Source organism: Dipodomys spectabilis, unplaced genomic scaffold (assembly GCF_019054845.1).
Source record: "Dipodomys spectabilis isolate Male_0828 unplaced genomic scaffold, ASM1905484v1 ptg000646l, whole genome shotgun sequence".
Classification (NCBI taxonomy): Eukaryota; Metazoa; Chordata; class Mammalia; order Rodentia; family Heteromyidae; genus Dipodomys; species Dipodomys spectabilis.
The window spans coordinates 492,373-506,728 of record NW_024871323.1 but is presented as its reverse complement, the minus strand read 5'-3'; the positions used below and the strand labels follow the sequence as shown (position 1 = coordinate 506,728).

Here is a 14,356-nt window from a genome sequence, read left to right as displayed (position 1 = left end):
GCTCTTCTGTGGTGAGCTTTCTTTCTTCTTTTTTCTTTCAGTAATGGGGCTTGAACTCTGGGCATGGACACTGTCCTTGAGCTCTTCAGCTCAAGGCGAGTGCTCTATCACTTGAGCCACAGTGCCACTTCCAGTTTTCTGGTGGTTAATTGGAGTAAGAGTCTCACAGACTTTCCTGCCAAGGCTGGCTTTGAACCATGATCCTCAGATCCCAGCCTGCTGAGTAGCTAGGATTACAGGCGTGAGCTACCAGTGCATGGTTTCTGTGGTGAACTTTCTAGAGTAAGGATGAACTGGGGATGATTTCTATCTGGCACCAGCCCTCATTTCCTGGGGACTAGCTTAAGTTCAGGTCAGCAACCCACTGTGAGGGCCTCAGACCTCACTCAAGTACACAGACTGAGATGGGCCATAGCTACAACACATCTGTAACCGAAAGAAAAGCACAGAATCCACTCTGAATGGCTGTGACAGGGGTTCACTACAAGTTCACTGCTTTTTTCTAAAGTAATGAGGTACAAAATGAGTAATAACTCAAACAATTTCAAGGGATGTACTCTCCTGAAAGTCGAGAGCTGAAAAACCATTCTGAATGAAGCACACCACAAGGGTCGTTTAGCAGTACCTTATCTGCTTTAATATCCTCTTGCTCTGACAGCCAGTGGTTCGGAGGACAGAAGCTTCTCCTTGTGTCTCTGGACTTCAGCATTTTCACCAGGTTGGTGATAACCTGCAGAGAAGGGCGGGTGTATATCACAGAAGCACTGTGCACAGAAGCTGGAGCACCACTCAGACGCCTCAAGGAAACAGGCCTCAAAGTCTGTTGGCTGAAATTTCAATGCTCCTCTAAGGAAAGGGTTTGGGCTTCGACCGTGTTAAGTCTGATGCCAAATTTCAGTAGAATTCAAAGTCACACAAGCAGGATTTTCTTTATAGGTTCTATATTGTCTTAAGTTTGTTTCAAACAGCTATATTACTTGATTAAAACAACTAAAAATGAAAAAAGAAAAAAGGGCTCAAGCGTTCCCAAACCAGGGTAGGTAAGAGACCTTCACAGCAAGGCACCACCAGCTTATCCCCGCTACGTAGGAAACTGAGATATGAGGACTAAGGTTCAAAACCAGCCTAGGTAGGAAAGTCCATGACACTGTTATCTTTAATTAACTACCAAAAAAGCTAGAAGTTGAGCTGTGGCTCAAGTGATAGAGAGCTAGCCTTGGGCAAAGGGACAGTTTCCAAGGGATGAGTTCAGGCCCCAGGAGCAGCACACACACAAAATGAGCACTCCCTGCCTTCCGCAACCACAAGTGTGCGGCAAGAACAAAATAATTACCTGCCAACAAAGAAAGGAAAGTGAACTCCAGCACACACACATAATGGTCTTTATTACCTGTAGAGGAGATGGTGGTCAAGTTTTGAAATATTTAAAACTTAGAATTAGCTCATCTGAGGTTAAAATGCCACTGTGACATTTTTTTCTAATTTTTATTTTTATGGCCAGAGCTAGGGCTTGAACCCAGGGCCTCAGCACTGTCCCTGGGCAGATTCTTTTGCTCACGGCTAGCACTCTACTACTTGAGCCACAGTACCACTTCTGGCCCTTTCTGTTTAAGTGGTACCTAATATACTTAGTTCTTGAGAATTAGCTTTAAGTTTCCAAAGACTGGATCTTAGAATAGTACAGACATGTTCTGTTTAGGGAAAAACCTCACTGAAATGTCATGGCTTCTGTCCATTTTCACAGTAAATAGATATTTAAATCAGACAATTAGGAAGTGGTGCTGTGGCTCAAGTGGTAGAGGGCTAGCCTTGAGCTGAAGAGCTCAAGGACAGCACCCAGGCACAGAGTTGCCAAGCCCCACAACCAAAAATCAGTCAATCAATCAATCATTCAGATAATTAGCCACTGTGTTGAAATGTGACCTGTTCACAGAGCCACACTGTTAACAAAGGCTATGTTTTCTAGGAACTGTTAGGTTTCTTGCTTGTTGTATTACTCCACAGAATCTGACCATCTGTGTGAGACTACCACCCAGGAGACAAAGCCTTGCCACAGATATTGAACCCGACCACGGTCGCAGACAAGAGGCACTCTGCCCAATTACAGGAAGTGAAGCGTCCCCACCCCAATGCTACTCCTTTACCCTCCTGTATGTAAGTGTTCTTTGTGTGGAGTCTTGTACGGAATAAGCAGCCCCTTGAAGAATTAACTGTGATGTTCTGTGCTTCTACTCAATTCTATGCTTCTAACAGTTTTGTTGTTGTGTTGTGTTTTTTGTTGGGGGAAGGGGTAGAAGGTAATACTGGGGTTTGAATTCAGCACTCTGAATACTAGGTAGGTAGACTTCTCTACCAGTTGAACTTCACTTCCATGTTAACTCTGTGTGTATGTGTGGGGGGGGGGGGGGGGAGGGGGGAGGGAGATTCTGGGGCTTGACTCAAGATTTGGGTGCTGTCCCTAAGCTTTTTGTTCAAGGCTGGTGTTCTACCATTGAGCATAGCTCCACGTGTAGCTTTTTTGATGGCTAATTTGCAATGAGAATCTCAGACTTTCCTCCCAGGGATGGCTATAAACCTTGATCCTCAGATTTCAGCCTCCTGAGTAGCTAGGATTACAGGTATGATCCACTGGCACCCAGCTTTGATAAAATTTACCAAAGATAAAGTTAGTATCTATATTCAGAACTAGCCATCCACTCACCAGTTTAAAATTATGATTTCAGCTGTTCATGTTCTCATAATCTTTTTTTTTTTTTTGTTGGTCAGTTGTGGGGCTTGAACTTGGGCCTGGGCACTGTCCCTCAGCCCTCCAGCTTAAGCTAGTGCTCTACCACTTGAGCCACAGCACCACTTCCAGTTTTCCGGTGGTTAATTGGAAGTAAGAGTCTCACAGCCTTTCCTGCCCGGGCTGCCTTTGAACCGTGATCCTCAGATCTCAGCCTCCTGAGTAGCTAGGATGACAGGTGGCAGCCACGGGCATCCAATGTTCTCATAATCTTTTTTTTTTCCTTGTCGGTCATGGGGCCTGAACTCTGGGCCTGGGTGCTGTCCCTCAGCTCTTCAGCTCAAGGCAAGCGCTCTACCACTTGAGCCACAGCGCCACTTCCAGTTTTCTGGTAGTTTATTGGAGATAAGAGTCTCAAGAACTTTCCTATCTTGGCTGGCTTTGAACCACAATGCTCAGATGTCAGCCTCCTGAGTAGCTGCGATTACAGGCGTGAGTCACCAGTGCCTGGCTAGTATATATAATTTTTAAAGCTTATCTACACAGACATTCCATTTTCATATATTTGTAGTGTGGGTAAGTTTTGTTTTTTTTGGTAGTACTAGTATTTGAACTTGGACCTTGAGCTTGCTAGGCAGGTATTCTACTACTAAGTTTTGACACTGAAAGTGAATCTGAGAAAAATAAACATGTTTACTTTTCACTTCACAAAATGAACCCAGTCAAACTTTCATTATTAAATTTTGTGTTTTCCTTTACATAATGAAGAAAAATGCTAAAGCATCTTAGTTGTACACAAAGCACCTGAGTTGAATTCTAAAGTATGGTCTTTGACATTTCAAAGCAAAACAAAACTACTTGGAATTGGTTTAGGGCAAAGGGGGAAAGTATCTTCCCCACAGGTCTTACAAAGCCTGTGAAGTAATCTGGTCTGGTCCCACCAAGGCAAATGCAAAGCACAGCTGAAATTCAATAAAACTAGTACTTTTCATAGAACATAAGCAGTACCACTAACACAATGTGCTATTAATGGCCTTTGGAAGGAAGAAAGTTGGTTAAACCCCAAGTTTAGGAGATAGGCTTGTCCTGTTTATTTAGCAAATGAAAATATGGAGTCTGGTCAGATAAGCTGGAACTTCATATAAATTGCAAAACTAAAAACACATAATTATGCTTCACATGATAACCATGAAAACAAGAACCAGTAGGAAATCACGCAAGCAAGTGAAAAGGCACCCGGCTTTTTTTTTCTTTTTCGCTGTATTAATTTTCTTTCTTTCTTTTCTGTTTATGTGGTACCAGGAATCGAACCCAGGGTCACATACGCATGCTAGGCAAGTCATGAATTCCCAAGCCTACTTATATTTTTTTAAAGTTATGGTTTTCTAGAATTCAAGATTTGATATTTATCTGAAATTATATGGAAAGCTTATAGATATGATATCAAAATACGCAAGTATTGAAGCTTTTCAATGTTTAATTTCACAGTAACTTAAAAGTCGATACAAAGTAGTAGAGCACTCGAGCAAAAAAGCCCAGGGACAGTGCTCAGGGATAGTGCTCACTCCAGGACTGGTACTAAACAAGTAATAAACACACATACACACACACACCTGGGTCATTCATGGGTCTTTAAGGTAGGGAATGTGATAAGTACATGAGGGAAGAATACTTTTTGTCGGTCATGGGGCTTGAACTCTGGGCTTGGGTGCTGTCCCTCTGCTCTTCAGCTCAAGGCGTGCGCTCTACTGCTTGAGCCACAGTGGCACTTCTAGTTTTCTAGTGGTTTATTGGAGATAAGAGTCTCAGGGACTTTCCTGCCCGGGCTGGCTTTGAACTGTGATCCTCAGATCTCAGCCTCCTGAGTAGCTAGGATGGGAGGCATGAGCCGCCGGCGCCCGGCTGGGAGAATGCTTTTAAACATTTGACTTTTAGTCTTGTACTGGAGGTTCACACCAGTAATTTGAGCTATTCAGGAGGCTGATGTCTGAAGACATGGTCTGGAGCCAGCCTGGGCAGGAAAAGTCCATGAGCCCCTATTTCCATTTTTTTTTCCTGGTCATGAGTCTTGAACTCAGGGCCTAAGCACTGTCCCTAAGCTCCTTTTGCTCAGGGCTAGCACTCTACCAAATTGAGCCACAGTGTCACTCCTGTTTTTTTCTGTGATTAATTGGAGGTTAAGAGTTTCATGAACTTTTCTGCTCAGGGTTCAATTGAGATCTTCACATTAGCCTCCCGAGTAGGTAGGATTACAGGCATGAGCTACTGGCTCCCAGTTTATCATATCTTAATAATTATAAAAGAAAGGATACTCACCTCTGCCAAAAACAAAACAAAACCCCATTAAAAAAAAACAAAACAAGAAACAACCAAAAGACATCCAGGCAAACAGACAAGCAAAAAGCCCAACCCAGGAAAGGCTGAGTGAAACACGGGTACAGTGCTTTGCACCTCCTGGTTTTAAGGTTGAAGTCTTCCCTTAGTAGTGTCAGGGGCAGAAGCTGGGGTCTCACACATGGCAGGTATCCAACACTGTGCAACACCCTGTCCTTGTGTCAAAACTGGGTCTTGCCAAGGGTCCTGAACCCCGAGTACTGGGATTATAGGCATGGTAACGGCACCCAGCAAGGGTTTGTTTTCCCTCCTCACAAGAAAAATACAAATCAACCCTAAAGAAAGGAAGAATGGCATAGGAGAGTTCTCGCACTGTGGTGACTGGACAGGCAGGCAAGAGAGCACATGCCTGTGAGCTAGCTCCTACTAAATCTGGGCCTGTATACAAAGACATCTCAAAGCAGGACTTGCCGTCGCCTCACAGAGCAAAAGCAATTATAGATACAAATTACATTTCAGGGAGAGTTTATAAACTTGATAAATGCATAAACTGTTTTAGCCGTGTCCATGAAGGACTCAGAAACTGACCTCAATTCCTACGGTGACAAAGAAAGATGACTCCATCCACTTACAATTCTATGTTCTATGACCAGCCAACAGAGCCTCTCACAAATGAGTTCAGCAGAGCCACCGCTGACTGAAAATGAAAGTAGTCGGTACTGAAGGAGTCAGGCCTCATCACCTGCAACTCTGTCAAAGTCAACTGGAGGCAGGAAACCACTGGCAAAATGCTTTCACCTTTTTTGGTCGGTTCTATCTTGATTGCTTCAACTCACACTTGGCACTGTAATATACAAAGCTGCTCATAAATTTTATTTTGGCCAGGTGCCGGTGGCTCACACCTGTAATCCTAGCTACTCAGGAGGTGGCTGAGATCTGAGGATCACGGTTCAAAGCCAGCCTGGACAAGGAAAGTCCGTGAGACTCTATTTCCAATAAACCACTAGAAAACTGGAAGTGGCGCTGTAGCTCAAGTGGTAGAGTGCTAGCCTTGAGCTGAAGAGCTGAGGGACAGCACCCAGGCCTGAGTTCAAGCCCCACAACAACAACAAAAAATAAATAATTTTATTTTGCAGTTCCTAGAGGAGGGATATGGCTGTCCTCCTCCATAAATAGGGACCACATGGGTTTCCACCATCTTGGGACAGAAGAAGCAATACAACACTGTCTGGGTGGATGAAGGAGCACTCTTACAAGGGGCCACTATGGAGTAAGCCAGTAGCATTTCCCAAATAAACATCATGTTTTTTCTTAAAGGAAATTCTGCTAACAGCTCATCCTCAATTATGCTTTGGTTTTTATTATTTCTAGGATTCAACTCAATGGTATGTATAAAATAGTTTGGGATGGGGTTATGTCTCAAACCACAGGAATCCTTTAAAAAGGTCTATTTTAAGTTCAAAGGTCTTTATACAAAATATGATTTCAAACCTAAACCAATCAATCTTAAACAAAATGAATAGACTGTCAGAGCTGGAGATGTGGCTGAGTGGCACAGCATTTGCTTGACATGCACAAGGACCAAGGTTCAATCCCTAAGACCACAAAAAAAAAAGGTGTAATATGGTGTGTGTTGTGTTTTGTGCTGGTCCTGGGGCTTGAACTCGAGGCCTGAGCATTGTCCCTGAGCTTTTTTGCTCAAGGCTAGCTAGGCTAGCAGCTAGGCCCCTTAAGCCCAGCTCTATGTACAGCTTTTGTGGTGGCTAAGTGGAGTTGAAGTTGAGGTTCTTATGGACTTTGCTGTCTTGGCTGGCTTCGAATTATTGGGGTCTAGCTGTGTGTGTATGTGTGTGTTACCTAATTCTTTTTTTTTTTTTTTTTGGTCAGTTGTGGTGCCTGAACTCTGGGCCTGGACACTGTCCCTCAGCTCTTCAGCTCAAGGCTAGAGCTCTACCACTTGAGCCCTGCACCACTTCCGGCCTTTTCTGCTTATGTGGTGCTGAGGAATCGAACCCAGGGCCTCATGCATGCAAGGCAAGTGCTCTACCACGGAGCCAACTTCCCAGCCCCCATTTTACCTAATTCTTTTTTTTTTTTTTTGGTTGGTCGTGGGGCCTGAACTCTGGGCCTGGGCGCTGTCCCTCAGCTCTTCAGCTCAAGGCCAGCGCTCTACCACTTGAGCTACAGCCACTTCCGGTTTTCTGGTGGTTTATTGGAGATAGGAGTCTCATGGTCTTTCCTGCCCAGGCTGGCTTTGAACTGCGATCCTCAGATCTCAGCCTCCTGAGTAGCTAGGATTAAAGGCGTGAGCCACCAGCGCCCGGCCATTTTACCTAATTCTTAACGCCTTCATTGATTAATAGTGCAGTGAGTCACCCCGGCACACATGAAAGCAGCTTACTATACAAGGGCTACTCCCCTTCTTTTCATTTTTTGAAGCAGGAATGCTACGTAGCTCAAACTGGCCTTGTCTCAGCATTCCCAATGCTGGGGTTAGAGGTGTCTCACTCCTCTTAGCACCACAGAATTTTCATTTCACATGTAAGCAAAACAAAACTGGACCAGTATGGAAATTACCTTATGCAGTATTACCAATGCAGATATTTTTAATGTCCTAAAGACAAACAAGCCTGTCACAGAAAATTATGCAACTCTAGGGGGCTTAAAGACAACTCTGCAGTCTGTTAGCATATATTTATGAGGAAGCATTGCTAGCATAAACCTCAGAATTTAATTCATTACAAAAAGAAAACATGTTCCCATAATCAAGTCATCTGCCCTGCCCCCTCTCTCCCCGCTCTCAGTCCCGTCCCCCCCCCCCCCCTAGTTATGATGGTTTGAACTTAGGCTTGGGCACTGGATTTGAACCATAATCCTTGGATCTCAGCCTCCTGAGAAGGTAGGATTACACGTGTGAGCCACAGGCTCCAGCTCATAATCAAGTCTTTTTTGTTGTTGTTGCTGTCAAGTCCTGGGCCTGGGCGTTGTCCCTCAGCTCTTTAGTTCAAAACTACAGCTCTACCACTTAAGCCCCAGTGCCACTTCCAGTTTTCTAGTGGTTTATTGGAGATAAGAGTCTCACAGACTTTCCTTGCCCAGGATGGCTTTGAACCCTGATCCTCAGATCTCAGCCTCCTGAGTAGCTAGGATTACAGGCGTGAGCCACTGGTGCCTGGCTCATAATCAGGTCTTAATAGGTGTGATGGCTTCTTTTTCTTTTATTTTTGTGTGCTGGTCCTGGGACTTGAACTCAGGGCCTGGGTGCTGTCCCTGTGCTTCTGTTACTCAAGGCTATGTGACTTTTATTCACAGCTCCACTTCTAGCTTTTTCTGAGTAGTTTATTGGAGATTAAGAGTCTCACAACCTTTCCAACCTGGGCAGGCTTCTAACCACGTTCCTCAGATCTCAGCTTCCTGTGTAGCTAGGATGACAGGTGTGAGCCACCAGCAATGGGCTTGATAGTGTATTTTTAACTTAGAAAAACTGCACAATTGTCAATCTTGAAGAAAGCAAATACTAAGGACTCAACATATGACTTTAAAGTTTACTTAGGATTACAAAGATAGGTAATTAAAATAAATTGTGCAAACATGTATTACATTAATCTGCACAAATTATGAATTCAATGGTGCATTAGTCCTGTATTCACACAATCAAAACATTATCAGTTACTTTCACTGCTGCTAATGCTCATGCTCCTAAGTGAAATGTGTTGTAAAATCAGGCAGAATGGGCTGGAGAGAGACTCTGGTGGACTTGTAGAATGAATAAGCATTCCTTAATTAGCCCATCAGGTTAAGTGCAAGCATTAATGGGCCTTTCCTAAAGTCTGGCTTGACATCTTTTTCCAAACATGGCCAAGAAGAAAGTTCCATTAGCAATATTAATACAAGCTTAGTTGATCATTTTCATTCAATTAGCTTCTTTCAATTAAATAGATAGCTTGACAAAAGCAGTGATAAAAGACCTGAAGGGACAGCTGATGACTTGCACTCAACATCAGTGTGCGCAAGGTCACGGTGCTAAACGGACTGTAAATCTAGCATTCAATTTGGAAAATGCATTTCTCCTGCTCCCACTCCGCTAATGAGCAATTTTAGCTGACTAGATATGTTTTCATGGGAAGTCAAGCACCCTTTTCCTTCTCTCTCTCTCCAAACCTCAATAGTTATATTCTCAGTGGCATTTTACTGCCATGGTTACTCTTAACCTCTCTCTGCATGGCCAAAAATAAACAAATTTAGAATAATTTATATACAACCTATTATTAAAAAATTACCATCCTACCTTTGTTAATCTGCTTTTTAAAGGGTTCAAAAAATCTGTAATGTAATTTTTAGTGAAAAATATTAAACATGAGTGAGGTAGACTGTTTCCATGGATGGAAACAGAACAATGAAATCTACTGGAACAGTTTTAGGAAGGGGTAGAGGAAGGGAGAGAGACTTCTAGGAGAAAGACTGATTGGAATACATGTGTACAACTGTCACAATGACCCCCACCGGCCACCAAATAGTTAATGTATACTTGCTGGGCACTGGTAGCTCATGCTCATAATCCTACTTACTCAGAAGTCTCATCTGAGGATCCCAGTTTAAAGCCACTCTGCACATAAAGTCAGTGAAACTTCTCTCCAATTACAGTAACTATCAAAAAGCCAAAGTGGGGCTGTGGCTCAAGGACTGGAGCACCAGCCTTTAGTAAAAAGGCTAAAGGACAGTGCCCTGACTTCAAGCTCCGGGACTGGTGCGTGTGCGCGCATGCACGTGCGCGTGCACACACACACACACACACACACACACACACACACTTATTTAAAAGAAAATTATTTATGCTTCACCTACAATACTTTACAGAAAGTGGTTGGGGCAATTTATAAAGGATACATAAAAAAAAGTTAAAAACAGGGCTTTTAAAACCAAACAATTCTGAACAATGCAATGCAGGCATGGTACTCAGTATACACTCCATGGAAAACAAACTAAGTTGGTCATGGAGCTTGAACTCTGAGCCTGGGTGCTGTCCCTCAGCTCTTCAGCTCAAGCCTACTAGCACTCTACCACTTGAGCCTCAGCGCCACTTCCGGTTTTCTGAGTGGTTTATTGGAGATAAGAGTCTCACAGACTTTCCTGCTTGGGCTGGCTTTGAACCGCGATCCTCAGATCTCAGCCTCCTGAGTAGCAAGGATGACAGGCGGGGAAAGCTGGAGGAAAGCGAAGGGGCGGCTCGGTCACCTCCGGTCAGGAGGTGGAACTGACCCCTCCCTCTGTGCAGCACCTTCACACCAACAATAAAAACAGGGAATGCGAAAACAAAGACGCTTTTCTGAAAAGTTTTACAACTTAAAAACAATGTCTGAAATGAATCTATACACACTGGACCTTGAACTCAGGGCCTTGCAATCTTGCTTTGACTTTTTTGTTTGTTAACCTTTTATGCTGGTACTAGTACTTGACCTCAGGGCCTCATGTTTTTGCTTGGATTTTTCTAGTAAGGGCTGACTCTCTGCCACTTGAGCCACACCTCCACTTTGGACTTTTCACTGGTTAGAGATAGGAATTTCACAGCCTCTTTGTCTGGGCTGGCTTTGAATCTTCCCTGATCTTAGCCTTCTTAGTAGCTAAGGTTACAGCTATGAGCCACTGGAGCCTGGCTCAAACCTTATTGATTCACATGAAATGAATCAAATGTAACTGAAACCCCTCTGTATATCACCTTTATAATAACAATTCTAAAAAAGAGAAAAATGAATCAAGCCCAAACAAGTCAGCACCCCTGCCCCAACCACACCTGCTTACCTTGAAGAGCTGGACCCAGCGCTTCTGCTCCCTCTGTATGCACTGCTGCATCTCAGAGCTGGTGCTCACCCCGACGCTCTGAAAGGCCACCAGGTACTCCTCACGCACCTCGGGCTTCGTCTCAGGATAGGCCAGCTTGATGATGCCCAGACAGGCGTCGCGCAGACAGCGGGACAGCAGGACAAGCTCCTCCAGAGAGAAAGGCATCATGGATGACCGTCTCTGGCCTACAGCTGGAGACGCGAAAAAGCTGGAGTGAAAAGATGTACAACTTCCCGCCATCTATGGAAACCCACAGGCCCCGTGGGCAGCAGCAAATGACCGCCTAGGTCTCACCTTCGATGGGGTCACCGAAGAACTCATTGTCATGGATAGAAATCAGCGAGTGGCTGAACAGGGAGCTGAAGAGGTAAAAGAGGGGGATGATCCGCCCAGAATCTTCGAAAGACATGGGGGAGCCCCTGGAGATCACCTGCAGCAACGGCACCATGGACCTTGAGGAGGGAAACAAGAAAAAACACAAAGGGTTATTTTAATAAGATCAGTTTTAGTTTGGGAAGTGATAAAAGAAACAATGCCAGAAATTTTTAGTGAAAATAAAACAACTCTGCCAGTTATGAATGAAAAAGCTAAGCAAGACCACAACGCCCCAGGTTCAAGCCCTCGCATCAGCACACAAAAAACAAGTCAACGCATTCTAGCTCTCTGAAAAGATGGGTAACTAACCAACCTGCTTACTATTTGTGTTCCTTAACTGCACGAGGTGAACGCAAAGTAATCATTTCAACCTTAACAACAGAAAGTGGAACTGGGGAGATGGGCCAGAAACGTATGGAGGACTGTGTAGCCACTCTCCTGCGATCAACAAGGACTCCAGTGTCCTGCTGCAAACAGTCCAAGCTAGTTATGGGAAATAAAACCCAGCATCTACTGAAACGTGAATGATTCATTAAAACCCAGGGAAGCTGGCTGTGTCACTTACAATCAGTGGGACCGCAGACAGGGCTTGCCCTGTGTGCCCCGCCTCGAGGACGACCAGGAGCACACCCCCAGCTAAAGAAGCTCCGAATAAAATTTGTCACTTTCAGAAAATGCCACATTTCATCTTAAACTTATTCCCAATGATCGTGTAATGCAACATATATTAGGAATTAATACATTGTTCAAGTTTCTGGAAGGAGTTTAACAAACTAGACAGAACTCAAATTTCCAACTGCCTTTGAAGAAATGTTTTCCAAATTCGTATCTCCTCACAAAGCAGTGTTATTAATTTAATGCAATCAACAGCATCATCTTTCTTTCACACCTCATGCCTCCATCTCCTCTCCGCAGACGAATGCCATGCACAGATGAGCGATGGTCAGGAGGCTCAGCAGCACCTCTGTTGCTAAGCTGGGGTAAACAGTGACTTCCTGCCCTAACCATCACCAACCTCTTTACCTCAAGTAAACGTGCTGATCATAAAACCAAGGCAGGCATCCACAGGAGGCAGTAAAGGACAACAAAACCCAGAGTGTGATGGAACACACTCAAGACCAAACCTTTTCTCCTTTTGTAGAGGCGACGGCAGTCTAGTTGTCTCTATCTCTGCTCTGCCGCTCGGTACTGATTCAAGGAAAATGACCCAACCTTTCTGAGTTTCACCAGCTTCCGCGGTACTTGTTAAAAGCTCCCTTCACTTACTTAAGTTTCACTGAGATTAAATAGAATCATGGCAGTCATCCTATCCATAAAAGAACAGTCCCATCCATCATTAAGCTTTCCCAGGCACGGTGAGATGCAGCTAGAACCCCAGTGCTCGGGGGCTGAAGCCCAACAGCAACTGTGAGGCCAGCCTGGCCACACAGTAGTGAGATCCTGTCCCCCAAACCCAAACCAAATGACCAGGATTTAAAAAGCCCATTTCCTTTCAGATAAAGTTCATACTCTTAATTATGTGTGCATACAAGTTAACTGCAAAATGAGGCAGTAATTTCTTTGGCCAACAGGGAAACAATTATTCTAACATGTCACAATAAGCCTATGTAGTACTTAAAAAACTCCATAGAAGGTTTTACATTAGTTGCGACTTTCCATACACTTGGCTCAACGTGGAATCGGCGTGACACATACCCTGTGATCATCTGCGTTGTCATGGAAGAGATGAGAAACCAAAGGTGCCTCAGAAACCTGGCATTGAAGGCTAAGCTGTAGAGGAGCCTGGAAAGAAACGGGGACACACAGGTAAGCCAGTGGCCATTTAACACACGTCTTAAAACCAACACAACAACGAATGCCGTGAAGACAACACACACTCTTAAAACAGTGTCACTTGTATTACAAAGAGCACGTGTAGTACAGCCTTCAACAGATGCTGGAGGCTCTGAGACCGCTCCACACAGGGTGTGCTGGTGCTTTTCCCCACAAGCTGAGCATGCTCTCTCCTGGCAGCATATCGTATCAAAACACTACTCAAAAGTAACACTTTTGAGGCAAGCAACAACACTCAACATCTAAGATCCTCAAGACGCATTTTATGTCAGTTCCCTTAAACACAAAAATGTCAAAATAAGCAGGGCGCCAGTGGCTCACACCTGTCATCCTAGCTACTCAGGAGGCTGAGATCTGAGGATCGCGGTTCAAAGCCAGCCCAGGCAGGAAAGGTCCATGAGATTCTTATCTCCAAAAAGCCACTAGAAAACCAGAAGTGGTACTGTGGCTCAAGTGGTTAAGCACTCACCTTGAGCTGAAGAGCACAGGGACAGTGCCCAGGCTCAGAGTTCAAGACCCACGACCCCAAAAAAAAAAAAAAGTCAAAATATAAAAAAAACATTGCCTACATTCTCAGCTATTCAGGAAACAGGAGGGTTATAGTTTGAGATCTGGGTAAAAATGTTAGCAAGACAGTAACACACACACACACACAGGTCCCATGTGGCACATACACCTATGTTCCCAGCTGCTGGCTACACACACACACACACACACACACACACACACACACACACACACAGGTCCCATGTGGCACATACACCTATGTTCCCAGCTGCTGGCTGGACTGTGGTTTGAGGCCAGTAAGGACAAAAAGCTGAAAAATAGCTGAAATTTGGTTTTCATATAAGAGAGTGAAAGCAGGGAGCAGCAGAGGAGAGGTCTTCCGGGCCCCCGCAGGAAGGAAGTGCGGGTGTAGAGCACGTATCTGTGCAAGGCAGCACACTTGAGGGCTTGATCCAAGCTCTCCTCAGTACCATCCAGAGCTCCCAGGCTGATTCTGACAGGCACCCCCTTTCCCTTGGGAATTCGAGTGGTAATGACCCCACTTGGTCACGGGGTGTGCTCGTGACAGCCATTGTAATAAATCTGCAATACTTCGGAGGTTGAGGCGAAGGTACCAAATGTTGACTCAGAGACTTGTGTTTAACCTCCGTCAGCTCTTTATGCTTTTTCCCACTGAGTCTCACTTTTGTGCATGGGCAAGAATCCTTACTAAATAGAAAAAAAATGTGTACTGTTGAAACT

At 44.5% G+C, this 14,356-nt stretch overlaps 1 protein-coding gene across 2 annotated transcripts in view; it reads right to left on the bottom strand.

Annotated features, from left to right (window-relative positions):
* The window catches only part of Ube3c (ubiquitin protein ligase E3C), a 90,674-nt gene that overhangs the window by 36,729 nt on the left and 39,589 nt on the right, over nt 1-14,356 (bottom strand). The window contains exons 11-14 of one of the 2 annotated variants that reach the window (XM_042671581.1): nt 12,971-13,057; nt 11,195-11,352; nt 10,859-11,091; nt 626-730 (exon numbers count right to left, since the gene is read on the bottom strand). In XM_042671581.1, the coding sequence (XP_042527515.1) occupies nt 626-730; nt 10,859-11,091; nt 11,195-11,352; nt 12,971-13,057 (583 nt within the window). The remainder of the gene's footprint in view (nt 1-625; nt 731-10,858; nt 11,092-11,194; nt 11,353-12,970; nt 13,058-14,356) is intronic. The other variant, XM_042671582.1, reaches the window with a different exon arrangement.